The sequence below is a fragment of the Pantherophis guttatus genome, chromosome 15, assembly GCF_059756535.1.
Source record: "Pantherophis guttatus breed Tessera chromosome 15, ASM5975653v1, whole genome shotgun sequence".
Classification (NCBI taxonomy): domain Eukaryota; kingdom Metazoa; phylum Chordata; class Lepidosauria; order Squamata; family Colubridae; genus Pantherophis; species Pantherophis guttatus.
Window position 1 is genome coordinate 64,264 of NC_142077.1, and position 27,211 is coordinate 91,474.

At 52.0% G+C, this 27,211-nt stretch overlaps 2 protein-coding genes and 1 non-coding gene across 17 annotated transcripts in view; 2 read left to right on the forward strand and 1 right to left on the reverse strand.

The window, feature by feature from the left end:
* PDPN (podoplanin) lies at nucleotides 1-13,522 on the forward strand. 3 transcript variants are annotated; one of them, XM_034424336.3, is made up of 5 exons: nucleotides 1-469; nucleotides 4,374-4,477; nucleotides 6,008-6,092; nucleotides 10,648-10,753; nucleotides 11,844-13,522. In XM_034424336.3, exons 1-5 carry the CDS (start codon nucleotides 400-402, stop codon nucleotides 11,848-11,850), a joined length of 372 nt encoding a protein of 123 aa, XP_034280227.2. In that variant the 5' UTR covers nucleotides 1-399; the 3' UTR covers nucleotides 11,851-13,522. The 3 variants fall into 3 exon arrangements, with proteins under 3 accessions (XP_034280227.2, XP_087735118.1, XP_087735117.1); XM_087878992.1 differs by having other exon boundaries at nucleotides 250-469; nucleotides 12,106-13,522; XM_087878991.1 differs by lacking the exon at nucleotides 11,844-13,522 and having other exon boundaries at nucleotides 250-469; nucleotides 10,648-10,763.
* Nucleotides 1,874-15,899, reverse strand: LOC117669685 (uncharacterized). The gene is made up of 3 exons (XR_004592496.3): nucleotides 15,817-15,899; nucleotides 10,527-10,975; nucleotides 1,874-3,295 (listed from the first exon to the last, which is right to left on the reverse strand). It is a non-coding gene; the product is annotated as an uncharacterized LOC117669685 (transcript).
* PRDM2 (PR/SET domain 2) overlaps nucleotides 15,854-27,211 on the forward strand; it is a 21,749-nt gene continuing 10,391 nt past the window's right edge. For 2 of the 13 annotated variants that reach the window (XM_034424325.2, XM_087878980.1), the window contains exons 1-6: nucleotides 15,854-15,959; nucleotides 17,220-17,290; nucleotides 21,039-21,156; nucleotides 21,817-21,920; nucleotides 22,119-22,271; nucleotides 25,400-25,532. In XM_034424325.2, the coding sequence (XP_034280216.2) occupies nucleotides 17,282-17,290; nucleotides 21,039-21,156; nucleotides 21,817-21,920; nucleotides 22,119-22,271; nucleotides 25,400-25,532 (517 nt within the window). In that variant the 5' untranslated portion in view covers nucleotides 15,854-15,959; nucleotides 17,220-17,281. Of the gene's footprint in view, nucleotides 15,960-16,739; nucleotides 16,895-16,982; nucleotides 17,118-17,219; nucleotides 17,303-17,411; nucleotides 17,519-19,264; nucleotides 19,294-21,038; nucleotides 21,161-21,816; nucleotides 21,921-22,118; nucleotides 22,272-25,008; nucleotides 25,253-25,399; nucleotides 25,533-27,211 lie in introns of those variants that run through there. The other 11 variants (XM_034424323.3, XM_034424327.2, XM_087878981.1 and 8 more) reach the window with 11 other exon arrangements.

Genomic DNA, 27,211 nt, shown 5'->3' on the forward strand with positions numbered 1-27,211 from the left:
GGGAGGGAGGGAGGGAAGGGTCTCCTTTCAGCACCCGCTCTGCTTGTTGCCTTGCCTCGTCTTCATGCCTCATCAGGGAGGATCTTCTGAATTTCCTGTAACATTAAACCTGAGACGCGCGGAGGGCGCAAGCAAGGCCCACCCCTTGGAACCCCCCTGAATCCCACCCAGTTGCAGGGCCAGGGGTAAGATCCCTTCTCGGCTGCATCCATCACTCGGTCAAGGCCACCGGGACAGCAGAAGAGCGGCAGCTGCAGCCTCATCGGAGGGACGGTCAAGCCCAAAAAACTTTGGCCAGACCAGGAAGCCTGTGGGAGAACCGGATCAACCCAGGGCTGCGATTCCTCAGGGCCGGACAGGGGCCTGTTTCTTCGCTTCTTTTGGAAAAAGAATCCCAAAATGACCCTTAAAATACGGCTCCTAGTTTTCCTCATGGCCGGAGTGACCATCTGCATCTTTGCCACGGATGGTAAGAACAGTGCAGAGGCATGGTTCTGGCTGGGGAAATTCAGTGTTTTGGGCAAAGCGTATGTTTATTTGTTTTTTTTTTTTTTTGTTTTTTTAATTTGATTTATATGCCGCCCTTCTCCGAAGACTCAGGGCGGCTTACAATGTGCTCAGCAATAGTCTTCATCCTTTTGTATATTTATACAAAGTCAGCTTATTGCCCCCACAATGTTCATCCCTCCATGAACATTCAGGGCTGCTAAGCGTTATAGATTCAAATTGTAAATGCGAGTTTTTAAAGAAGCCCAAATGGAGTAAGTGTCCCAGCAACGTAGAGTTTAATCAGGGAAAGAGTTGCACGTAGAAGTTTTGCTTTGTGACCGTCTCCTGAGGGCTCCGTCAAGTGAGCGAGTGTAGGCGGTGAAATGCCCTGCTTTTCTGCAGAGGCCCCTAAAGTTCTTCCCTCTCTAAAAACCCCAGAACAGGGAGAGTCCCCCCCCACCTGCCTTTCTCTTTTGTGGGAGAAAGAAAGGGGGAATGGGCAAGCAAGCAAAGAGGGAGGTTTTGGAAGAACAATGTTGCCTTCATCCCCCATAAAAGAATTTTCATTTTTTGGAAACCTCCTTCCTGTAGCCAGACCAGTCGGGGAGAGGAACGGACTCAGCCACCTGGCCTGGCCATTTCAGAGACAGGACAAAGCAGAGACGGCTGTTGCTGTGGCTACACTCCCCCAGACCACCACCACACACACACACACACGTTTTATATGCGTCGCTGCCCGTAAAACACAGAGGCAGCGGAAAGCCCCCTTTAGCCTCCCTTTGAGAAGAGCGGCAATCACTGCAAGTCAAAAGACCAAGATAGGGCAGGAAGGGGGCAGGAAGGGGGGCTCCTCCCTGGTGGGGCTGACAGCTGCTGAACACCCTTCAAGCCCTCTCCTTGGGGAGGGGGGGGTGGCCTTTGCAGTCTCTTTTTTTCTGCTGATGCATTTTATTTTTTAGATATATATTTTTTTACAAAAATCCCTTTCTTATTTTTTATAAATAAATCAAGGTGGCAAACATACCTCTTCCTCCTTCCTCCTATTTTCCCTACAACAACAGCCTTGTGAGGTGGGATGGGCTGAAAGACAGGGACAGGGGCTCTCGTGCCTGTAGTTTTCCCGTGTGCTCCTCTTCCAAGCACCAGCCAGGTTTGACTCAGCTGAAGACCTGCCAGGGCCAGCCAGGTGCCCCCGCTGGCTCTGGCCAAGGGAAGGCCTGAAAAGCTCTCACAGATGGCAGACTGGCACTTGCCCCAGAGGGCAGGAGGGGTGGGGGCAGGACACCAAACGGATAATGCTGCCCATGCCAGCCAGGCACCTCTGGCATTAACCAAGCATTTCAGCAGATGCCTGCAGAAATGTTACACACAAACACACAACTTCTATGCTTCAAAACGTTTTTCTCCTAAATTGTCACGATTCATCCATCCCGCACGTTTTGGTGGGGTTCACCCATTGCCCTGAGGCATAATGTAGCTGGTCTGTTGTGGTGATGCCCAAGATGTGAATGCAGAGGCTGGGGTTTCTAAGCCTGCATGAGGTTCCTCCACTCAAAGGAGAGACTCGGCTCCGGCACGCACACCCCGAAGTGGCCTGGGAGTTTCTCCCTTCAGAGGTTCTGGAAGCCTTGGTTCGGGCAGAGGAGGTTGTTTGGGCAGCCAGAGGGCGTCTCTGGAAGGCAACGCTGAGAGTTTGGGCTTCTGCTGGCCCCCACCTCAACCCACCTCCCAGATTCATGATGCACCAGGTTGTGGGTCTGTTTATGAGACTATGGGTTGTGTGAGTTCATTCTGAGGCAGGCTGGCTCTGCGAACAAAGCAGCTCAGCAAATTCCCATGTCCATCAAGGGCTCTCTAGTGCTCCGTGATCCCAGCAAAGGTTCCATTTGACAGGATGGGGCAGCCCCGGGTTCAGGCCCACCCTTGGCCACAGCTGGAACTCTCTCTCCCCACGCTCCCGGGGAAGCTTTTTGCTGAGGAAGAATGAGACCCCCTGCAAGTCACCCTAAGCTATCCAAACGGCTCCTGTGCCTGTAAACAGCTAGGAAGTTCCACTGGCATCGGCTGGACCTGCAGGACATACGTAAGCAATGGGTCAGTCAGCCTCTAGGATTCAGCTTCAGTGGTCCTGCGGACAGGGGTGGGGGGGTCTGCAGGGAGGATGAGGTTGCAACTTATCATCTGAAGTCAGAAGCCGAGTGTGTAATGACACCAGCCACACATCGTCCGTTTTGCCACCAAATGTTGGGGATGCTGCATATTCAGGCTTTGGGTTCAGAAAACTGCCCAGTGGTGTTTGGTCACTTCTGGAGTCTTCGGACCGCTGTGATTGCAGACCACGTGGCCGTGTCTTGTGCCAACCTCAGGAAGTCAGCTTCTACCACCATGAGTTGGCAAGTTCAGAAAACTGGGTGAATTAATTATGCTGAACCAGGGGAGCAACTGGGCGCTTTGGTAATTATAGAAAAAGTGGCTTCCACTCCAATTCAGTCCCAGGCGCAAATGTGGGTTATCCTTACGCAACCAGATCCGAAGGGGTCTCGGTGGCAGCTGCTATCATGAACCTGGAAAACATGGTGCTTTTTAATATGTGAACTTTGCCTTCCTCCCCACCAACTCCAGTCCTAAGACGAAGTTTGACTCAGCTCTGTGCGTAAGGCCCAAGGTCCGTCCTTCTTAAAGGTCAGGTCATTAGTTGCAGGCCAGTCCCTGACGAGGCAGACGCTCCTTGGCAGGAGGCTGAGAGAAGGAATGTGCTCGTCAGTTTCTGGCACTGTGGAGGTTAGTGAGTCACCCACCTCTGCATCTGTTTTCCAGAGAAAAAGAATTAGTCTTATGACAGAAATTAATCTGCATCACATCAGCCGGAGGGGGGGGGAACCTTTAGGATCCAGCTGGCCACGCCACGAATTGCCCTGTGTGGTAGTGCCAGGGCCGAATTAGTCTGCAAGTTCTCCAACTCACCCAGAGAAAAGCTTCCTCACCAAGCCTGGGGCTCTGCCGACAGTGAAAAAGAATCATTTTAAAAGCCACTTCCTTCCCTGGCTGTTTCCATCTTTTAAACCTCCAGCTAGATGGGCAAGTCGGGGCTGGGCCTGATGAGCGCTGCCTGTCCTGAAGCCCCCCTGCACCAGGGAGCCCCCCCCCCCAAGGCTGCTCTGCTGGGTCACCTTTGCTTCCCAAAGAGAGGCTGGGAAAGAGGCTCCCCATCTGGCTGGGGCCAAGCGATGACAGCTGGGCAGGGACGCCTTCCTCTGAGAAAATCTGGGAAGCCACAGGAGCTCCAAGGGCAGCCCAGGCTGAGGCTCACCTGCTCTGGCCTCGGGACACAAAGAGGAGCCCTCCAAGAAAAGGCTCCATGCCTGCGACACACGATATATAATATGAAACTGCCAATTAGCTACTAATTAAAATGCACTGCCTGTCAAACAAAGTAGCCGGTTCCTTTTAGGTCTTCTCTCGGAAATGCCCACTCCCAGGGCCATCCCTCACTCCTTCTGCAAAAACAGCCAGGAAGAAGAGGAACGCCAGACGGGGGAAGAGGCATCTCTTAGGACTGGGGCCCCCTTCAGAAACAATGGGAAGGGTGTGCCTGGCACAGCCTCTCCCTGCCAAGCGCTGTGAAAAGAGGCAGAGCTGCTTCAGGGAAGCCTCTCCCCAAAGCTAGGCTTCTGGGCTGCACAGGGCCCGCTGCTTGTGACAGCCCTAAAGCCCCCCCCTGCTCCGCCCCCGCCCCCAGGCCGCATGGCTGCACTAGGGAGAAAAAAAAGCACACTGGGAGAGGCTCCTCCCTGGGCAAGGGACCCACAGCCCCTACAGGGCATGAAAGGGCCTGTCGCCTGTCCTGCCCACCCAGCCACCCACCCCTCTTGTCTCCCCTTCAGCAACCACAGCACCAGCGGAGGAGGAGGAGGAGGAGGAGGAGGAACTGGCCACAGCCCTTCTGGGAGCCAGCGAGGGTCCAGACTATTCCGAAGTGCCCACTCTGGTGAGTTCCCCTCCCCTTTGGCACAGCCTGGGCCTGCTCGCTCATCCAGTGGCAGCAGTAACAGCGGGTGAGGTGGGCAGGGGGCACAAACTCCAACAGGAGAGCAAGCCCCTCCCTCTCCTCTTGGCAGAGGTCCCTCAGGAAACCCGCCACTCACTCCATGCAAAGGCTTCCCCAGTGGCCAGCCCAGCACTCCGGGCCCTTGCTGTCGATCGGCCATGGCACCACGTCAGGTCGCCCACTCGTTTAGTTACAAGGGCACTGTGGTTGTCACACCTGCAACCTCCCCACGGTCACGTGATGGGAATTCAGGGGCTTGGCGGTCGCCCAACTGGCTGCCAACAAGCAAAGTCAAGAGGGGAAGCCAAATTCACTCAACAACTGCAGATACATCCTGGATTTATTATTTAGGTTACTTTAGTTTACTTTATTGTCATTGCACATGGTACAATGAAATTAAATGCCGTCTTCAGTTTACATTGTAACTATAAAAATAAAAACACAAATATACATCCTCTACATTCTATATAATTGAAATTGAAAACCCGATATTGCATTATACCATAGAATTCAATATAGTTACTGCCCTGGGATAGAAGCTGTTTTTCAGCCTATTTGTCCTTCTTTTTATTATCCTGTACTGTCTGCCAGATGGTAATAGTTCCCCCCAAAAAAAGGGTGCCCAGGATGAGATGGATCTTTAAGAATGTTTTGAACTTTCTTAAGGCAGTGGGAACTATAAAGCTCTTCCAAAGAGGGGAGAGGGCAACCAATGATTCTCTGGGCAATGGCATTGACCCTCTGGAGTGCTGTCCTATCTGCCACTGTGCAGTTGGCAAACCAGACACAGGTGCAGGAAGTTAAAATGCTCTCTATGGTGCAGCGGTAGAAGCCACCAGCAGTTTTTCATTCAGTGGTTGTTTCCTGAGAAGTCTCAGGTAGTATAATCTCTGCTGGGCCCTTTTGACCAGTGCTTCAATATGAGCACCCCTGGTCAGGTCCTCTTTTATAATAACACCCAGAAACTTAAAACTGGCCACCTGCTCCACTCGGTCTCCATTGATAAGCAAGGGTTGGATGTCTGGTCTATTCCTTCTATAGTCCACTCTAAGCTCCTTGGTCTTATTGGTGTTAAGGACCAAGTTACTGTCTCCACACCACGAAAGTAACCGATTAAATTTATTTAATCTTCTGCAGCCTCCGCCCATCCGGTAACAAGCCCATTAAAAGCCCCTCCTTCCCCTGACTTTATGGACCTGGGCAAGACCGCGGGTCCTCTCCGCGGTGGCCTCTGCGCCTGTGAAGCCCCCTCCCTCACGGCCCTTTGGGAGATCACCAAAGACGGTTTTAGATCCCCAGATCTGTCATGGGGGGGGTCTATCCTGGGGGAAGGTTGATTTATGATGGTTGCTGCCGATAATTTTAATCTGCTGCAACCCTCTTGATTTGGGCAGGCTGTAAAATAAATAAGCCACCGAGGCCACCCCCACCTCCAGTGTGGCCACGTTAACAGACATCTGTCTCTTCCAGGAACTGATGACCACGGACAGCATCACGTCTTCCAGCGACCTTGGGGAGAACACAACGGACGCAGAGCCGCCCACAACCTCTGAGGGTATGGGGTGGGTCTGCATGTGGGGGTCATTGTGGGGATTCATAAGACTTGAAAACATTATTTTTCTTTAAAAAAAAAAAAAAGAAGCCACCTGCCACCAATAGCCTCTCTTGCTGATGCTCTGTGAGATCCTGTTGACAAGCCGACCTGAGTTAAGGGTTACATAATGAGCAGGCCAGATCAGGTAACACCCAGATTAGCCGGCCTTCCTCCGTCCCGTCCTTGGCGCAAGCCGGTCCTGTGCCAGCCCTGGCACTGAGGTCAAAAGGGGTCTGCCTATAGAAACCAGAATGAGGGCATGGGCTGAATCTCAAGGAATGTGCTAAGAGATGATCAAGTTGCTTTCTTGGATTACCACAATCCTTACGTGAACCTGGTGCCACCCTAACCAGCGCTGCTCCCCTACGGAAACAGAAAACCAGCAGCGTCTCCTCTGGTTCCCTGATGTAGCTTCCTTTTTCTCCTCCCTCAGAGGCTGGGCAAAACCTCCTCCTCCTTCCCCTCCCCCTCCTCGATTCTTTAAGGCCGTGACCCAGCAAGGCAGCCCCTGATTGAAGAGGGGACAGCCAACAGACCAGTAGTGGGTTTCAATTTCATTCGCTACTGGTTCGCTCATGGGTGTGCATGCTGGGTGTGCATGCGCAGAGACATCCAGGTGGGGGGGGCGGAGCCTCCCGCCACCGCTACCTGTATGCCCAATTCGGGGCGAACCGCTAGCAACTCACCACTGCAACAGACTTAAGGCAGCACCCCACAGCCATCCAAAGGAAGTCAAAGCAACCCCCCCCCCGTCCCGTCCCAGGAACCCGCTTAATAAATAAGCACCATGAATTGTTCTAGGATGAACGGTCTGGGTCTGAGTTTGAGAGGCAATTGAGAAAAGCTAGCTTTCTCGATTTATTTCAATTGGTTAAAGTGGTATTTTTGCATATTTTTTTAAGAGCTTCTGCCAAGAAGAAAGGGTGTGGATCTTAGTAAAAAGTTGACTGGATTTTTCCAGGCACAGCTGGTTTTCTATTAGAGGTCAGCCAAAGGGCCGGGCCTCCTCATCCTCCCCCTCCTTCCCTGAAGATGGGCAGAGAACACCCTTTGGAAAAGCTCAGGACTCTCACCAAAGGGGCACAACTCTTATCCAAAGGGCTAAACTTACAGATCTTGTTGTGGGGTTTCTAAGTAGGAAGTTTGCAACTTGTGGTTTCCAAAAGGAGGCTACTTTCTCATCTTTGAGGATGAGAGAATATAACAATAGTATAATCTCATGAACTTTAGCTAACTAATAATGTGGTATTTGCAATAGAATGCTTGACTGGGCTTCCTTCTGTAAAAGCCTCCTGTAGCCTGCTATTGCACCAGCTCAGCAATGGAAGGCCTCACATAGAACTATTTATACAAGAGGTTATAAACTTGTTGGTGAAACATTTTATGGCCCCAAAGTTGCAGTCAAAAGCAGAAAAGAGGCTCAAAGTGAGCAAACTGCTCCCGATAAATAAATCTCCGGCTCCTTATGTTAAAGGCAGAAGGATCCACCGGCATTTGGAGCCAGCAAAGAAGGCAGCTTCTCCAAACTCCCATTTCCAAGCAAGAATATGTATATCTATCTATAATATCAGTAACTTTATTTTCTTTATTTAAAAATAAAAACAGGTGAAACACCGCCCGCCCCTCCAAAAATTGATGAAATTGACGGAGTAAAAGGTTGTGCAAAGCCTTTGGACTTCAGAGGTGTTGTGACCTAGGTCCAAGTAGTTATTACCAGACACACACAGTCCTAAACAAACATATTTTATTATAACAGCTGAGAATTACTTCATTCTCAGCTTAGTCCAAATTAATTCCAAAACAAGTCCTTCAGAAAAAGTCCTTATCACAAACCTATGTCATCTTTGGCACCCTGCCAAAGGCTTTTCTTGGCAAAGCCCCAGAAACAAGAGATGCTGACAAGAAACAAATGTAGCAACGTTGCTTTCCTACCAAGATCCCAAGAGCAGTTGCTACTCTTTTAAGCCTTCTGGGAGGGGCCAATCATCTCCTGGCTTTACTCCCGAGTCGTCCTTTTTGCTTTAGCTGCTCTTGCCTTCTGCCAGCTCTTCGCATGCGTGCACTAGGAAAAGGTTCCTCCTGTTCCTCTGCCTCTCTATCAGCCTCTGGAGGCTCCAGAGTCCACGCATCGCTCCCAGATGGTCCTGGCCCCATCTCTGCCTGACGCAGAGCCCTCATCCAGGCCTTCCCCAGACTCCAGGACTGGCCCATTGTCCTCCCCAGCCTCCTCACTGTCCGACTCCGCTGCCAGCTCCACAGGCTGCTGGCAGTCCACAAGCAAGGGGGATTTAGTCATCCATACCAGGGCATGCACAGCGCTGTTGTGAGAAATTACCTTTGGAGGATTTAACAAGCTAATTTGTGAACAAACCCAGGCCCAGCCCAACAAGGCTCCAAACTGGTCCGTCATTTTCATTGGCTTCCTACCCATTTACCCACCCAGAACCAGCCAGTGATGCCCTCGACGTGATGGCCCGGTGCCTGGAAGCGGTACGAGTCTGGCTGGAAAGGAATAGACTTCGACTCAATCCGGCCAAGACCGAGTGGTTGTGGGTACCGGCATCTCAGTCCACAGGAGAGGTTCCATCGCTGTCTATAGGGTCACCCCCTGTAGATAGGGCATGCAACTTGGGTGTCCTCCTGGATTCACAGTTGAGTTTAGAAGATCATATAACGACCGTGACCAGGGGGGCATATGCCCAGATTCGTCTGGTACGCCAGTTGCGCCCCTACTTGGACTGGGATGCCCTACACACAGTTACTCATGCGCTAGTCACCTCCTGTATTGACTACTGTAATGCTCTCTACATGGGGCTGCCCTTGAGGACCACTCGGAGGCTTCAGCTGGTGCAAAATGCGGCCGCGTGGGTTGTGATGGGAGAATCCCGATACTCCCATGTAACACCCCTCCTGCGCGACCTGCATTGGTTGCCGGTTGCCCTCCGGGTGAGATTCAAGGTGCTGGTGATGACCTATCAAGCCCTACATGGCTTAGGCCCAGGATATTTGGCGGACCACCTGCAGCCAGCAACAACATCCCATCGCCCGGTTCACGCCCATAGGGAGGGCCTGCTCAGGGTGCCGTCAGCAAGACACTGTCAGCTGGCAGCCCCCAGGGGTAGAGCCTTCTCTGTGGGCACGCCCACCCTCTGGAATCAACTCCCCTTGGGGCTCCAATTGGCCCCTGACCTTCGCACCTTTCGCTGCGAATTAAAAACTTGGTTATTCAAGTCCCCCGGCCTGGACTGATGGGGTTTTTTAAGAGTTTTTAATAGTATTTGATCTAATTGGGCATTTTAACTTTGCATGATGGATTATTGTGGTTTTTATTGTTGTGTGCCACCCTGAGTCCTTTGGAGATAGGGCGGCATATAAGCCTAATAAAATAAATAAATAAATAAATAAATAAATAAATTTACGCCCCTCTCTCTCCCTCTCTGGTGTGTTCCATCTAGCAGGAGAGCCAAAGGCATCACTTTCCTTCTCCTTTCTGAGATCTCCCTCTTTCAGGAAAGGCCCCCGACGGAATGGTTTTCGGGCTCTTAAGGGACGTGAAGGGAGTGGAGGCAACGCATTTCAAGATCTAGCAGCCACTACCCAGAAGCCCTGCTCACCGGCCCATACGTCACACTGGGGAACTTGGGGGGAGACGTAAGGAACGGTTAGGGCAGGGTCGCCCACACACCCTCCCTGGCAAATCCAGGTTTCTTTGAGCTCTTTGGGCACAGTGGAAAGTGGAACTGCAGCAAGAAGGTCAGAAGGCAACACGTGCAAACACACCACTGCAGCAAAAACACGGGCAATAGCCCAAACACACACATGCACCACCACCACCCCTAAGCTTAGCAGGCCCAGCAGTGCAGTTTTAGATTCGTTAATACACTCAAGGTCTCCATTCGGACAAAAAGCCACCGCAGCCTGCGACACACAAAGGGGAATGAACAATGCCAAGTCCAGAAGGTCAAAGGCACCAGGCAGGCACAGACACATGCAGGGAGGAAGCAACAATAGAACAACACAGTTTATGGCGGTCTGCTGAGTTCAGACGAGTGGGGGCCGCTTCCTGCTGACCTTTCAGACCGCAGAAGTCTGGATCCCAACCTCCGCCAGGCCCAAGAGCAGGCGCGGAGGGGTCCCCCACTGACTGTGGCGTTTACTGTATTAACTTTAAGTATGCCACACAACAGGAGCCAGCAGGACAGACAGGCCCCTAAGCACCAAGGCCACCAAGCCAACCCATGCAGCTTCTTCTTGCATTGATAGCCCTCATGGGGGAACTCAAGCGCAATGTTGCCCACGCATGCAGAAAGGACCGTTTTTCTTCAGAAAAAAAGCCTGCACTAACATCCCCACAGGAACTTTTAAAAAGCAGCAGCAGCAGCAGCAAGAGCTTACCTTGTGAAGTGCCAGGCGATAGGGATGAATGGTCTCACTTCCAAGCAGACCCGGCCTTGGCCCGCACAGTAGCCACGCTTCTTCCAGGTGACACTTCTGGTCTCTCTGCTTTCCCCCTCAGACCACCTGGAAACAGTCACCCTGGTTGGCATCATCCTGGGCACCATTGCAGCTATTGGAGTGGCCACAGGGATCGTGATCGTCCTCGCAAAGAAAATGTCGGGCAGGTACTCATAAGTGTTCAGCTGGGAGGGGATTGGGGTGCCCGATGGTCCCCTGGCTCAGTTCTGCCAAACTCATGTGTGTGGGGGGGGGGAGGGAGTTGTCCGAGAAACAGCTCTGCTGATTTCAACTTAAACATCTCCGTGGGATGGAAGACCCTCTTCTCCTCCCCTTCTCAGTGGCCACCTGTGGTTTGGCTCTTCTTCCTTCTCAGCTCCCTCAGCCACCTGGGATGAAAACAAACAGACATTCGTTTTATATGCTAAGATCGCCTCTTGGACTCTCTTTCCCGTTTATTTACCCCTTGCAAAGGGACCCAGGGCGATTTAAGATTTCCTGGATTGCCATTTCTGAGCCCTCCTTCTACAAGCTGCAAGAGGGACTGGCAATGGTGTTTCCAACAGCCTCCTCTGCTCCTTGTCCCCGTCCCCCCCGCCGCACTTCTTGGAGCCCAACAGCTGGCTCTCAACTCCCCTCTCCCCCCCCCAGAAAAAAAACTGCCTGCTGGAATAGTGGAAAACTGACGAAGTTTGCACTGGAATCCAGTCTTGATGACACTAAACCGGGGTGAAATCCAGCAGGTTCTGACAGGTTCTGGAGAACCGGTAGCGGAAATTTTGAGTAGTTCAGAGAACCGGCAAATGCCACCTCTGGCTAGCCTCAGAGTGGGGTGGTAATGAGATTTTGCAATATCCTTCCCCCAGGATTGGGGAGGGAATGAGGATTTTGCAGTATTGTTCCCTTGGACTGGAGAGGGAAAGGAGATTTTGCAGTAACCTTCCCCTGCCACGCCCACCAAGCCACACACACAGAACCAATAGTAAAAAAATTTGGATTTCACCACTGCACTAAACGGCACGTGCTAAACACTAAAAAAAAAAAAAAGCCTTTAAAAGGTTGATTTTAATTGTGGCTTCAAATTCAGAAGAGACTTTGGGTCGGTCCTTTCCTTCCAGCCAGACCTACCTCACAGGATTGTTGCAGGAAAAAGAGGAAGGAAAGGACTAAGTGCCGTACTCTTAAAAACATAATTCTGAGCACAGCCCGGGTTTTTTTTCCCCTCTCTTCCCTCCTTCTTTTTTTTTTTTTTTCCAGGCCTTAAACCTCACTGAGGATGGTGAATCTTTGCTTTGTAAAACCACTTTGATTTCAGGGGAAACCTCTTGCATTAACCCCAGGCTCTGGTCCTTGGGAAGAGAGACTGGATGTTTGATTAGCTGATTAAGAGATTCCACAGGGTTTCCTCACAAGGAAGAACTTTGCCCAGTCAAGCCCACTGCCAAGGAAAAAGGAGAAAGGTATTTTCAACAACAACAACAAAAAGCCCAGCTGTTTATCTTTTTGATCCTGTTTACAGATAATACCCAAGTAACACATTGCAGGACTCCTAGAGCGAGATGGGCCCCCGCACGCCATGTTCTCCTCTCTCAGTTCTCGTTGTTTGGGATTGCTCTTCAACCCATCTGCTGCCGTCTGGGCAAGAGATCGTAGTGCCTCTCGTACACACACCTGGGACACACTTCAGCCACCTGGACATCCCGCCCTTCGAGAATTTCAAACCCAAAAAGACACACCACCACTCCAAGTGCGGCCCTTGACTCCGTTGCATCTCTTCCTTGCCTAAAGAGGCCACTTTCTTCTCAATTGCAAAGAATCAGGGCTGGCCAGTTATAGTGAGCTATAACTGAGCTCCCGATGTTACAGCTGCCATAAAGCGAGAAGCGCACATTTTGGTTACCCAGCATTGGAGATGGCGAAGAACTTGGGGGGGGGAGGTGCTGCTAGGCTCTCTCCACTGCTTCCTTTCTGCTGGGGGAATCCTGGTGCAACCCAAGCGCCCCTTGCCACCTTCCCCATCACATTACTTAGAAGAGGGCAGGGGTATTTGGAAGATCTCGGTGAAACAAGGGGAAGAAGGAAAAAGCAAACTCGGGTGCGCAACCGTCAACTCTGCCTCCAACGCTTCTCATTTTTCCCATGTAGAAAGGGGGATAATTCTGCAGACCCAGAATTGGCGCTGTGTGCATAATTCAGTCCTCCCACTTTGTAGAAATGGCTCTGAGAGGAGTCCACCCTGGTCAGACAAAGCGGTGGCTGCTGCACGCATGCCCGTGAAAATGCAATGAGCCAACCAGTGGGCGGCAACTGGCATAAATCTCATTTGGAAAGGCCTGGGATGCAGCCCCTTCCAAAGGCAGTTTTTTGGAAAACCTGGGGATGTACTTTAACTGGGTCCCAAATGCAAGATGGAAAAAAGACAATGGAACAGCTAACGTTGTGTAGGTGAGAAGCATGCCAAATGACGTCCATTTGTGACATTGTTTTAAAAGCAACTGAGGGGATTAGAAAAATTCACAGAAAAGTTGTCCCCATTCAAACGTTTTCACTGCTTTTCTGCTCAGCTGTCTTGATTCAGTTTCTCCTTAAGTCCAGATTCATCAACAGCATTTCTTGTGGGACAAACGTCCACGCAGAATCCCCAAGGGGACCCATTGTCCCGATCCTTTGGGCACACAGCTGGCCTCCTCGCCCTGAGAAATCTCCCCGGCAAAGGCAAAAAAAATCTGCACTTCTTGCCAGAAACCGATTCCAGACATCCAGCGGAGTGGACTGTGATCCCTAGATAAGCTGGTTAGTCTTTCAAGGCATCAGAGTGAGCCTTCAGTGCAGCTGTTCCTGTACAATACACAGCTCAGTGTTAACCTGAGTGAGCTCTGGTGTGATTTAACATGGGTGTGTGAATCAGTGGTGAAATTTAAAAAATTCGCCTACCAGTTCCGTGGGCGTGGCTTGTTGGAGGGAGGTCATGTGATTGGGTGGGCATGGCCAATTTGACATCACTCACATTGAGGGGCTCCTCATTGGCCTCTCCTCTCCCAGCCACTCCTTGTTGCAAATGGCAGGAAAATGGGGAGGGGAATATTCCTGCCTACCTTCCTTCCCTCAGTCTGTGCTGAGATTGAGGAATGGATGACAGGCAGGAAAATCCCCTTCCCCATTTTCCTGCCTTTCACAAAAACGGCTCCATTCCAGCGGCTTCCCCCCATCCCCTTCCCTCCTGAGGACTACCTTAAAAGGGACAGGCTGCAGCAGCTCTGTTCTGAATGGAGGGAGAAAAGTCAGCATTCTCTCTGCTGCATTTAACATTGAATTCTGTGGCAGAGAGAATGCTACGTTTTCTCCCTCCATTCACAATGAGCTGCTGCTCCCTTTATGGTTCCCTCCTGGCCCCCCCTTTCCTGGGGATTATTTTAAAAGGGACAGGCTGCAGCAGCTCCCTTGTGAATGGAGGGAGAAAAGTTAGCATTCTCTCTGCTGCATTTAACATTGAATTCTGTGGAAAATCGAGAGCTGAGCGGCAACTGGCCGGCCGTGGGTGGGGCCAACGAGGGGTGATTACTACCGGTTCAGCGAACTGATGCCAATAATCCCTAGAGGTTCACCAGAACCAGTCCAAACTGGTAGGATTTCACCCTTGGTGTGAACCTTCCCTTTCCAGTTATGCCAGGAAAACGGATTAGATCCTGCAGGCAGGTTAAGTGCCTTTGGCAGAGGCAGCCAGGTTAGTCCTGCCAGGAAGGGAGGGCAGACAATAAAGGCGAGGTGGGGGTGGGGGGACGACTGGGGCTCCCACTGAAAGATGGGATCTGGACGTAATGCAGCAGCCCACAGGAATGGTAAATAGGAAAACAGTGTCACCATCTGGCAGCCCTGGAACTACGGTCTGGGCTTTGATTCAAATCACGCGTTTCCTGTTATCTCCCACTCTGTCCAAAAACATATTTTTGAAACGCTTTGGTATGTTTCTCCCACTTCATGTCCCCTCGCTCTTTATTTCATCATCTCGGAGGGAGACGAACCCCTCCCCCCCTCCCCTGAGGATGCAGCTGTCAGCAACTGAGGAGCGGACACTTTCTTCCATCCTATCCCGGTTTGGGTTTGATGTACGTACATTCCTCTCCTCTCAATGACCAGTTCGATGCAATTTACTCCAAAATATCACAAATTGCAGAACTTCATCCCAGGGGCGGCCTAGTTGGTGTGTGTGTGTGTGTGTGTGTGTAAGGATGTACAATTGCTGAATTAGAAATCCTAATTTGCAAAATGAAAGAACAAACTTTGAGCAAAACTGGCGTTGCAACAGCAGCTGACGGGCCTCACCTGAGCAATAAAGTCACGGCAGGAGCAGACTAAGATCAGCAATTTTCTTCCTGTTGCTGAAAATCTGTCTGTGGGAACTTCAGGTAGCCCAACCCGAGATGGGCGACAGATTGACTGCGCCCCACTGATGGCTCCTCCAGGGATAATAACGACACCCTTTGAGACCCCGGGCGCTCTAGCCATGGGGACGCTGGGAGGGTCCAAGGAAGCCCCTGGGGGGCCCTGGCCACGCCCCCCCATCCAAGAGAAATGAAGGTCCTGGACAAGGAGGCGGCCGGGTCCTCTTCTCGGTCCCCTGGGGTGGGAAACGGGGGAAGGGGCAATGATGTAGATTAAGGGGGCAAATAGGCACCCGTCTAAAAAAAGCAGCGTCTCTCTCCCGCCTTACGGAGGAAAGCCGGCCGGGTGACTCTGGGCCTGTTCCTCTCGCTGAGCCCGCCTCACAGGGCTGTGGGGGGTTGGGGGGGGAGGAGGAGGAGGAGGAGGAAGGGGGGAGTCTCTTCGAAGCTTCGAGTTATTTATGAAAAATGGTAAAGGCCGGATAGAAATAAACAAATAAACAAACAAGTATCCATCCTGCACAGAACCAACGGATATAATCTTATCAAATGCCTCAATACAAATGTATCAAAGGCAAATGGATACAAATAAGCAGGGAGGGTACCAGAGGCGGGAGGAGGGGGCGGGTGGGGGAGCGCCAACTCAGAGGGGAGGGGAGGGGAGGGGAGGGGAGGGAGGGGCCTCCGGGGGTGGGAGGAGGAGAGTGGGACAAAGGCTGCCCCCCCCATGAGGGGCCGTCCTACCCCACAACAACCCCGCGAGGTGGGCCGGGCCGAGCTCAGGGGGCGAAACAGAGGCGGAGAAGAGAGAGGGGGCTTAAGTGGGGGGAGGGTCGCGGGGGACTCACTGGCGCCGTCCATCCTCGCGGGGGCGTCGTGAGGCGGGAGAGGAGGGAGGGACTTATCCATGCCCGGCGCCGACGTCACTTCCGGGCCGTGGCGGCCAAGATGGCGACCGGAGGGGCCGGCCGGGGCCGGGAGAGCCGCGCAGGTGAGCGCCCCGCCCCCCCTCTCCTCTCCCCTCCCCCCCGCGGGCCTGGAGGGACCTCCCGGGGGAGGGGATCCCTGCGGGAGGGGAGGGGGGCTCTGGCCGTGGGGGGAGGCTCAGCTGCTCCCTCCGAGTCCCGCGGGCGGGGGGGTGCAGGCGGGGCGGCCTCGGGGGCTGCGCTGCCAGGGGGGCCCCCGGGGGAGTGGCTGAGAGAGAAAGAGAGAGAACTCCCAGCCCGGGCCGGAGGGAGGCCTTGGGGGTGGGTGGGGGGAGGGCACGGCGGACCCCATCGCCTTCGCAGCCCCTCCCCCCTCCCCCCTCCCCCCCCCAGAGGGAGAGACCCCGTGGCATGGAGGACTCCGGCGCGGGGGGAGGGGGCAGCGACTCCCCGCCCCCCGGAATAAGAGCCACTGGAGGGAGGGAGGGATAGAGAGAGAGAGAGAGAGAGAGAAAGAAAGAAAGGAGGAAAGGGAAGAGGGGGGAAGGAAGGAAAGAAGGGAGGGAGGAAGGGAGGGAAGGAAAGAAAGAAAGAAGGGAAGGGAAGGAAGGAAAGAAAGAAGGGAAGGAAGGAAGGGGAAGGGAAGAGAGGAAAGAAGGAAGGGGAAGGGAGGAAGGAAGGGTTTGGTGGGGGGAGGGAGGAAAGAAGGGAGGGAGGAAGGGAGGGAAGGAAAGAAAGAAAGAAGGGAAGGGAAGGAAGGAAAGAAAGAAGGGAAGGAAGGAAGGGGAAGGGAAGAGAGGAAAGAAGGAAGGGGAAGGGAGGAAGGAAGGGTTTGGTGGGGGGGAGGGAGGAATTGCTGAACAAATAACTCAGGCTCCAAATGCTCTGCTCTGCCTTTGCCGGGACTTGATGGCTGGTAAAGTGGCCTCTCTCTCCTGCTCTCTGGCTTCAGGAGATGGGCAGCTCCTCATGGCCTCCCTTACAAGGCGGGCGTGTTGCGGTAAGGACGGTGGTGGCAGCAAATGGATTTATCGCGACGGGTGCCTGTAGTGCAGGGTAGACACCAAATAAAAACAAACAGAGAGCGAGAGAGAGAGAGACTTTGTCTCGGGCTCTACGGAGGGTATCATGCTCTATTATAATAATCATCATCATCGTCCCGTGGCACATGTTTGATTCCTTCATAGCAATAAGCAAATGATCTTGAAAAAAAAATGAATTAGGTGTGTATGAAATAATGGGGCTATGGGCTTTTACAATTACTTATTAAAATTACTTTGAATTATGTATTTAGATGCTTAAGGTACGACTGTTTTCTGTTCTAGGTTTCGTGTAATCGCAGGAGATTCTTTCTACTTCACTTCTCGGAGCACGTCAGGATTCCAGAATGAATCAGGTGAGTTAAAATGTAAGACTTTCTCAAAATTATTTCTACCTGCTAGAAATGTAGCATTGACTGATTTCCACTTGATTGTGTGTAGACACGCGCTGCCTCACTCCTTCTAATCTGCATCTAGATCCATTCCAATGGGCCCTTTTTCAAGGACCACAAAGGCTTCCTTTATGATAGAGAGGTAACAGCGGCCTGCAGGCTCTTGAGCTTCTACAATGTCAATCCCGTGAGGTAAAATGCATATATTTTAAAAAATAGGTCTGTGTGAGCCTCAGTGCAGACACCGTCCTACAATAAAAACAGTTCTTTAGCTACAGGTTCCTGAAGGAGATGGTGACGAGGATCCAGCCCCTTCCTCTCTTTCTGGGGAAGCCATTCATTTCCATTGGGGGAAGCCGCCTTCAGCCACTCGGCTTAGGAATGCAGCCTTGATTAAGTCTCCCGCTTGCTTGCCTCTTGTGCGGCTACTTTTGCCAGGACTCTGATGAGTGGTGAGGCTGCTTGTTCTGCAAATCCCGGTCTGTGGACTTCTCCCCTCCCTCCCCAATACCCCAGCAAGTGTCTGGAGGACCAAAGGAAAGGCTGCTGTTCTAAGATGCTCCCTCTTTTTGAAAAGAAAACTTGTGCATGTTTGTGTGAATGCTACAGCTGATCGTTCCTCCCCCCCCCCGTCCTTTTCTGAACTGGGTGGGGGGGTCTGCCCTCCCACGTGGCCTCACTGCTGCAGTTTGGGAGTGGAGAGAATGGGGGTTTTGGGGGGAGTTTGGGCAGTGTTGGTCTTCCAGGTGATATCTGTACAGGTATTGGGGAACCTTTGGATTACTTAAAACTGCTTGTGGGAGAAATCTTCCCCTGGAATAATTCAAGGTAGCTGGATTACCTAAGAGCTGGATTACATGTCGTTGGCCAGCACTTCAAGGAGTGAGCAGTGACGTGCCCCAAAGGATAGCTGACCAGGGTCCTCGGATTGATGTTTTTGCTTGGCCTGTGTGGTAGGAGGCTTGTTTCTGGGGATAACAGCTGCTTTCAAATCAACTTGGGTAACTGGGGTGGCCGTTTCTGACTTACAAAAAAATAGGATACGTTTGTGCAGAAGAAGGTGGGGGTGTGGGGAGGAAGCAAGTACCATGTTTTTAAAGCGACCCAGGGAAGGTCTTTTTATAACTCTTCCCTGCAAGGTAGAAATAAACGGGCCCCGGCAGGGTTTGGGCATGGGGAGCCGGGGGGGGGAGGGGGGGGCAGCTGTGGGATGCTGCAGGGAAGAAGCCGCCTCTGGCAATGACCGTGCAGGGTCATCCCTTTTCTTGACCTTGTAAAACTTCAGACAGCCTTCAGCCTACCTTCAGCAAAGCACTGGGTGACCGCCACAGAGCTCTCCTGTCCCTGCTTGGAAAGTTTGTCCCAGCAGCAGGTGTAGCTGCTCAGATTTGTTCAGGTTTGGCCAGTCATGAAACAAAACCACAAGGAACGTCTAAGATTCACGGTGGTTTACAAGCCAGCGAGATGTCACTTTGCTTTGCCTGCTGCTGGGTAATTGCATGAACTTTCTGAAGAAGCCACACTGTGACTTGGAGCTGGCTTGAAATCCAAAGGGTCCCCAAGGTTGGTGTGCCCCAAGGCCCTCCTGTTTCCAGACTCCCCCAGGCATCGGAGCACTTCTTGGCCCCTCTTCCTTCACGCTCTCCCCTTCTTCCTTGCCGGTTTTTTTCCTTCGTGCCTCTGCTCCGTCTCTCTTGGTGTCACCTCTGCCCCCTGTGCCAGTCGGCCGCTCTTCAGCCAATCCCAGAGACCTTTCTATGAAGCTCAGGAATGCCCTGACCGCGCATAGAGTCCCCTTGGCGTTCGGGAGGCAGAACTGCCTTTGCATTCGCACCCAGCTTTGGCCTCAGAGCATGTTCGTTTTGCTGGAGTTAGAAAGTAAATATGTTCTGTTGTTTAGCATCAACTACATCGTGTTCTTCTTTTCTCCTTTTTCAGTGCCCTTTGTTGACAATTTATAATGCCAGGTCTGTATACAGTAACTTCCTGCTTCTCCTGAAATACCCCAGAATGCCCTTCTTCTTTTGTTCTTTCTTTCTTTGCTTTTAAGTGCTGACTTACAATTCAGCTTTGCTGTTATCCTGGTTTATTCAAAGGAGGCTTGTTAATTTCTTACTCCACAACTTTCTTGGAGGAGCCTTGGAAAACAGCTTAATTAACAGCTTAATTATTTGTTAATTAATTAACAAGTAGGTGCCACGATTCTTAGTTGCTGATTGATTATATTAATTTAAAACATTTTATTCGGCTGAAGATGCTTCCATGTAATTGCCTGGGACACGAATAGGCAAAGTAGCATCCCTGACAGTTCCGAATGGACCCCCCCAGATTAAATTACAATAAAAACAGAAGGGTTGGACTCTCACAAAACCATCCAGCCTCTGCGAGATGCAAATATTTCTTCAGGGGACCCGGTAGTCGATCCTTGTGGCCCGTCTCGGCCCGTCTTCCTCTTTACATACAGTGAGGTTCTTCTGCTAGGGAGGCAGGTGTTCCCGAAGCCTGCAGGTGGCATACAGTCCTTTTCAAAGAAGACCCCTTTCTCTGAAAGTGAGAAATTGCCTGCCTTCACCATCTCAAAAAAATCCTGCCCTCCTTCCCACAGTGTCTGACTCAGGCTCAGAACAGACCACTTGTTAACTGACAAATGATTTGAGTCAGAATGTGCCTTTGTTCTTAGCACCCAGGGATTGTGGCTAAGCAGAATGTGGGATCCAGCTCATGGGTGCCAGTAGACTGGTGTAGACTGCTTGGTTTACATTAATTGGTAAACTTCATAATCATTTTTAAATACACTCCTGAAATTTTGCTTTGGTGTTGAATGGGTGATACAGTTTATTTAAGGGCGCACACGTTCACGTCTGGAGAAGGAGGCTTGCAGGAGCTGTGGCATTAAATCCGAAGGCCGCACTTGCGGTGTTTCAGGTGTTTTTGAGAATGTGTGGAGTCTAAACGGCAGGTGTCTTTGTGGGCCAAGCTGGGGATGGAAGAGCGGTGCATGCAAGCGGGACAACTGTCAGGAGGACCCGCTTAGCTCAATCCCCGCCTTTTCTTCCTGCCGGCATTCCTTACGACACTTGCACGGAGCTCATGTTTGAAAGACAATGTTCAAAGATGTGGTTTTGGCAATGAGGCCCAGAGAGGCAGAAAAAGTAGAGCGGTCGGCTATTCTCCAAAGCACCTGAGGGCAGGACGAGAAGTAAAAAGGGTGCAAGATCATCCAAGAGAGACCCAGCCTAGAACTTGGGAGGAATTTCCTGACAGTGAGGACAGTTAATCCGTGGAATGGGTGGACGTTGTGGATGCGCCATCACTGAAGGTCTTCAAGAAGAGACTGGGCAGCCATTTGACTGTGAGGATATAAGGTCAAGGACCCTATTGCTGTTCTTTTACACAGCTGCCCGTGCCACAGATGTGGGGCCGATGTGTGCCTTGTCAGAGTAACAACCTCTTTGCAACAGCCCCACGGTGGGGGGGGGGAGGAAGTGGGGTATCTGTTCCCTCCTGCTGGAGGAACATGCGAAAAGGAAGGTGTCCTTTCTGTCTGGGAACCCAGAGCCAGGGTTACCTTGCCAGGGATTCAAGGGCCGATACGAAAGGGAGAGGCTCTGGGCATGGCGTCGCTGGCTGCAGCGTGGGTGGCCTCCTGCCACTGTCTCCTGTGCTCACCTGGGCCGACTTCTTTTCTTTTCTGTTCCGGTTCCCTTTCTAGAACTCAACCGGACCTTCAGGATCAGTTGAGACTTTGGCTGATGTCCCCCAGCACATCCTCAAAGGGCTCCCGGAGGAAGTGAGGCTCCTCCCGTCCACTGTGGACAAGGCCCGGCTTGGTGGGTGAGCCGAGAACAAGTGCCCGGAGCGGTGGGGGGAGGGGGGGACGACAAGTCAGGTCCTTGGCGGGGTTTCTTTCTGCCAGCGGGTGTAATTCCTCCTGTGACACGGCTGGGCAATGATTAAAGAGCTCACGAATGATTGTCAGCCTGTACTTAATTAATTTAAAATTAAATCGACACAGTCCCCCCATCCACTTGGTGGGCAGTGGGCCCTGGCAGGAGGATGTTGCTCTCAGAGCAACCAAGGGATGCCCGACCTTTTATGATGGCAGGCGGAGGGGGGTGGGGTTGGAACAGTGGAAGAACAGCCTGGGAAGACCGTCTCCAGGGAGACCCGCAGCAGCCCCAAGAAAGCCTTGGAGTGGGAGGTTACTGTCACGACGGGTCTTTGACCCACACCAGCACTCGTTCCTGTGGCCCATCCTGTAGCTGTGTCAGTTTATCCAAAGTTATTGTGCCTTGTGGCATTTTCCTCCCTCCTTCCACGAGCTCCAGATCAGTGGGCTGAAGGCCATGGACGGGGGCCTGCTCTCTTGCTGTGGGCTTCGGCAGGGAGGAAAGACCTTATAACGCTCCAGGGGCTCGGCCCCCTTCACCACGTCAGCCAGCCAAGGCCGTGGGGGGCTCACCACTCTTTTTTCTCTCTTTGGTCTTCAGGTGTCTGGGCCACAAAGCCCATTTTCAGAGGCAGGAAGTTTGGCCCCTTCGTTGGCGACAAGAAGAAAAGGTCCCAAGTCAAAAGCAATGTGTACATGTGGGAGGTAAAGCGGCCCCTCCCTTCCCGGAGGGGCAGGGTCTACAGGGGAGTAAAGAGGGAGCCCAGGGAAGGAATGGGGGGGAAGAGTCCTCGGGGGAGGGGGCTGTCTCTCCCCTTCCTTGATCCCAGGCTGAGGCTCTGACCATCCCTCTTTCTCTCTTTCTCCTCCAATCTTCTTCCCCTGCTGCTGCAATACTTGCAGGTCTATTACCCAAACTTGGGGTGGATGTGTGTGGACGCCACGGACCCGGCGAAGGGGAACTGGTTGCGTTATGTGAACTGGGCTCGATCAGGAAAGGAGCAGAATCTTTTCCCATTAGAAATCAATCGGACCATTTACTACAAAACGTTAAAGGTAGTGGTTGCTTTTCTCTCCCTCTCCCTCTCCCTCTCTCCCTCTCTCTCTCTCTCTCTCTCTCTCTCTCTCTCTCTCTCTCTCTCTCTGTGATATAAATTATCTGGTCTTGAATTCCTGTGAGAAACAGCTGTTTCCATTGAAGGAGGGTGGGAAGAGCCCACCCTCGGGTCCAGTCTTTTTCAGCTGGTGGGCGGCATTTCCTGTCTTCTTCCCTACCAGGAAGCCTCAGCCGGGAATGTTGTCACCAGAAAGCATTTTCTTAAAAGTGCATTTCACATCTTTGGCTCTCAGAAAGGATTTTAATGGGCCAACACGGTTGCCTTGCAAAACTTTTCAGGCTCCAGTTTTGTCCTTTAGAATCTCCCTCACAGGGAAAGGATCGTTCTGGTCAATGATCAGGCTTTTAAGCTGCATCTTTGGCACATTCATCTTATGAAAGGTTTCAGGAATCCTGTCTGTCCTTAATCACAAACAAGGACATTTCTTGCCTCAGAGAGGGAGGGCTGGGGGGTTCCCTGTCAGGAAGCGGTGCCTTTGATTTCCCCAACTTGGATGAAAACAGGGGAAGGCCCACTCGGCCACCGGTGGTTTTCACTGGGAAACCCGATTCTGCTACAAAATTCAGTGTGTATTTTCAGAGGGATGGGTCAAAACAAAAAATGTTAGGGATTTTTCCGAAAAGGATTCCAAGAATGGCAGCCTTTTGAAAAAAGCCTCAGATGTCAGGGCACAAGGACAGGCATCCAGACAAAAGCTGCTTCAGGTATCACAACACGGCTAGATTGGGGAAACCTTTTTTTTGCAGAGTGTCTTCTCTGACCTTTGGCCTAGCTTGGCAGTAGAAGAGGCATCCCCGTTTAGCAGCAGCTCCGTGGCTAAGCCTTTGTTCACCCCCCCTCCATTCTGGGTAGCCGGTTTGAAACGGACAAGGTGACAATCAGTTTCACACCTTTGGCTTTTGCTGACCTCCTAACCATTCCCCCTACCTTGGAAGGCTCATTGGCCTGGGATAATTAACAATGGACATTTTATTTACATTCACTGGAGAGGAAGGGATTACAAGAGCGTAAGTAGGCGCACAGTGAGGATACCCATCGAAAGCAATGTGTTAACACTGGCAGATGTGAGGGTGCTATGCAGGCAATCCGGTGTGCTCCCCATGATAATACCCTGCTTACTCTCTTGTAATCCCTTCCTCTCCAATCACTCTGCTCTGCTAGGAGGGAGGGGAGGGGGAAAAAATCAACCGGTCAGGCGCAGGACAATCACCTCTACTGACAAGCGATGGCAATCACATGACTGAGTGATCCAGTCACATTGGCCCTAACGTGACTTTTTCAACACTGTCATAACTTTGAATGGTCGCTGAATGAGACAGTTGGTAAGCAAGGACTACCTGGAACTTTTTAAAAGGTGGGGTTGCCATTCACAAGCTTTGCACGATTAACTTCCTTGATGTCATTTTTGTGGCCTCCGTCTAGTTCTGCAGTTTCTCATTTGGTTTGTAAAGTCACAACTTTTGGTAAAATTGCTGTCTGCAATCCTTCCCTCGTGGGGAGAAGCGCTCTCGGTCCAAGGAGAGCGGAGGGTGATTTTCAGAAACCGTCCGATGAAGCCACAGGCTCTTTGGTCTGCTTCACGCTTTCCCTGCCACGTAGACACCATTCGGCCACCGTTGTCATTCCCGTCCTGACAACGTTTCTTTTCTTTTTACAAGTGTTAGTTTGCAGGAGTGCTGATGCTGCTTTCCTCACTCAGTGACCCCAGGTGCCCCAATGTTTGTGTATTAAAACAATCTAAATATTTCACTTCTTCATGCAGAAATGGTCTCTAACAAGTAGCTGAGTGGGTTTGAATAGTATGCTTATAATCAGATTTGTGGAAAAATGTGACTATGGCATTAATGTTTCATTTTGAATGCTTATTGAAAGTGATGTGTGTGTATTTGCGTGTTTTCAAGATTGTTTAGGCCGTACAAATAAAAACGAACTCGATCGTTACAGTTACAAACTGTGAAAGTTTCCAAACATTTCATAGCCAGATTTAAGGCAATCTTGAAAACTAAAGAAAGTGGCTTTGGAGTGGAAAAACTGGCCTTTGAGTGGTAGCCACTATTCTTCCATCGCCTTCCTTCCTTCCTGAGTGTTTTCAGACTGGCAACCTGAAGGGCAATTTTGTTTCATTCTGATTTCTATTGGGGGGCAAAATAGAAGGCTGGGCTTCTATACGTGGTGGAAGGAGATTTTCTGGCTCAGATGTCGTCCTGTCAGATGTGTTGGGGAAAGGCTGGCGGGATGGGGTGGGGCTGACCTTGCTTTAAGAGGGTCCTGCAAGCCTTTTGGAGGCAGGGGCAGGGGCTGCTTCTGAGTGGCAGGAGGACTTCTGAGCCTGAGAGTGGCGGGGGGTGGGTGGGTGCAGCCTTTGATCCAGCAGTTCCTCCCCTGGGGAAGGTGGAGCGTTCGTTGCCTAGAGCGCTGGGCTCTGCCGACTGGGCTCAAGCCAGCCGTGGTCGGTTGAAAGATGGATCAGCGATCAGCGGGCTTAGATGACAGGCCCAGCATCCGTGGCTGCCTTTTCAGAGTAGGCAGCTGCCAGGGCAGGAGTTCAGCTCCTTCCTTGAGTTGGGCAGACGAAGGGAAGAAGCAAGCAAGCGCCAGGCTCCCTCCTCCTCCTCCTCCTCCTCCTGCTGCTGCTGCTGGGATGACTCAGCCGGGAAACATTTGGGCTTTCCTCGGTATGCAAATTGCAGCCTTGTGCTGCGGTCCTCCTTCCAGCAGAGGGGCTGGGTGCAGCCCTCCCGCCTGGCTCGGCCTCCCTCTCTGACGCTGATGCAGCACGGCCTGCCAGCCCGCTTGCTTGCTTGTTTGCGACGAAGCCAAGTCCCCCAGGGTTAAAGAGTCCTTCCTGTTTGGCCGGCTGGGCCCTCCTCGGCAGGCAGCCTCTTCCCGGCGGCCGAGAGAGCGGCAGGGGCAGCAGCTGTGCGTGATCCTTCTGGCCGCCGCCCGCTTGCTTCCTCCCCCTTCCTCCTCCTGCCTCTGCGTGGGTCGGCCCGGTCGTGGGTGGGCGGCTGGCGAACAACCTCCGGTGTAATTGGAGTCCCGCTTTTGTCTCTTTCCTCTCGGCAGCCAATTGAGCCCGGGGATGAGCTCCTGGTCTGGTACAATGGGGAGGAGAACGCGGAGATAGCAGCTGCCCTGGAGGAAGAGAGGGCCAGCCACCACCGCAGCAAGAGGAGGAACTCCCCCAAGGCCAAGAAAGGTAAGGCCCTCCTCCTCTTCCTCTGACACCCCCACCCCCCGCACACACACACACCGGCTGCCCTCCTCCACCGGCTGGCTGGCTGGCTGGGTGGGTGGGTGGGTGGGTGGGTGGGTGGGCTGGCTGGCTGGCACTCTCCGCCTCCCTCCCTGCCAGCAAGAAAAGACAGCCAAGCAGGAGAGGGGTGAAATGAGTGTGTCTGTGTGTGTGTGTGTGCGCGCGCCTCCGCCTTCTGCCTGCCTGTTCCTGCTTGTGAGATCAAGAATGGCTCCGCTCGCTCGCTCACTCACTCACTCGATGCTGCTTCCTGTTCAGCTGGCTCCTGGGTTCGGCTGCCTCTGGGTTTGCCTTCCCAACTGGGCTCCGTCCCCACCCACTGGCTTCCCAGCCCCATCTGCCCCTCCCTGGACCCTCAGGATGCTGCATCCCCACCCCATCCCCTCGCTCCCGGCACCCTTAAAACAAGGAGTGGGTTCCTGGGCCCAGAAGGAAATGGGGAGAGAGTTTCAGGTATTCCGTGGCTTTTTTGGGAAGCTGGGCTGACATTTTTCCTCAGGAGCAAAAGGGCCCTCCTTCCCTAGGCCCTGTTAAGGATCCCAGATTCAGGGTGCAAATAAGAATTCAGTGCCCGGCAAACTCCAAGGGCTGGAATTGCACAGGTTGTGTGGTGAGGATCCCATTTCAGGAGGGTGTTGAAATTTGGGCAGTGAATCATCGGCCTTTCGTCCCGTGATCACAGTGGAGCTGCTCATAGTGCCGCCCTCAAGAAAATCACTTCTACGTTTCTTCTGAGGTTCTTTTTGTAGGGTTTGAAAGGCTGCCCCGCCAGGCTGCCAGGGATCCTATTGCAAGCCTTTATGGGGGAAGTGCAAAAAAAAGAAGGGGGGGGGGATAATGTTGAGGACATGGTGTAGATTATTATTATTATTATTATTATTATTATTATTATTATTATTATTATTATTATTTTAAAAGGGAAGGCAAGAAAAATGAAACTGCAGGGTATTGTTTTTGTAAGAACTTTTCTAAAATCTTGATAGAGATACAGAAGTCAATATTCTTGAGATATCCTTGTTCTCGTTCATTTTCAGACTTTGTTTTGTGCAGTGGTTGAAATCTCAGGGTTGCTGGCTGTTCTGACAAGGGGTCCAGCACATCGGTATTGTAATGCCTAAGCCTGTGCCTAGCGGCTTCTGCATTTCCCCATATCTGGTGAATCTGGAGAGGCTGCCTTAGACCTTCAGATAAGCGCGGGGGGGGGGGGGGGGATTTTCTTAGCAACATCCCAGCCTTTCTAAGGCAGTTTTCAAAGTCCTTTATAGGAGAAACAAAACAGCCCAGCCGAATATAAAATAATAGACGACGTTTAGCTGGTAAAAGTTGGCAGGATTGGGCTGACTCGTCCTGTGAAGAGACGCAGCAGAATCTCTTGGCTGCCTCAGATGCCTCCCGTCTAACCTCGGTGGGTGAATTGAAACCCAGGCCAGGCTGCCCTGTGATTTTTGAGAAAACCACGCTGGATCGGGCTCAAGCGGAGGCTGATTCGAAGAGTGAAGTGGTTGTTTCAGCGTAAGGGAAGGAACGCCTTCTGTTCCTCTGGACTCAGCTATGCAACCAGCCTAACATAACCGTATCCAGAAGAGCTGGTCGGTTGTGACTGGCCTGGAGTCCATGGTTTT

Bases quoted from the DNA above. Each gene is read 5' to 3' on its own strand.
- PDPN (XM_087878991.1), top strand. From the start codon at position 400: ATGACCCTTAAAATACGGCTCCTAGTTTTCCTCATGGCCGGAGTGACC. The intron at 470-4,373 runs GTAAGAACAGTG...TCTCCCCTTCAG, and splicing joins CTGCATCTTTGCCACGGATG to CAACCACAGCACCAGCGGAG. The intron at 6,093-10,647 runs GTATGGGGTGGG...TTTCCCCCTCAG, and splicing joins GCCGCCCACAACCTCTGAGG to ACCACCTGGAAACAGTCACC.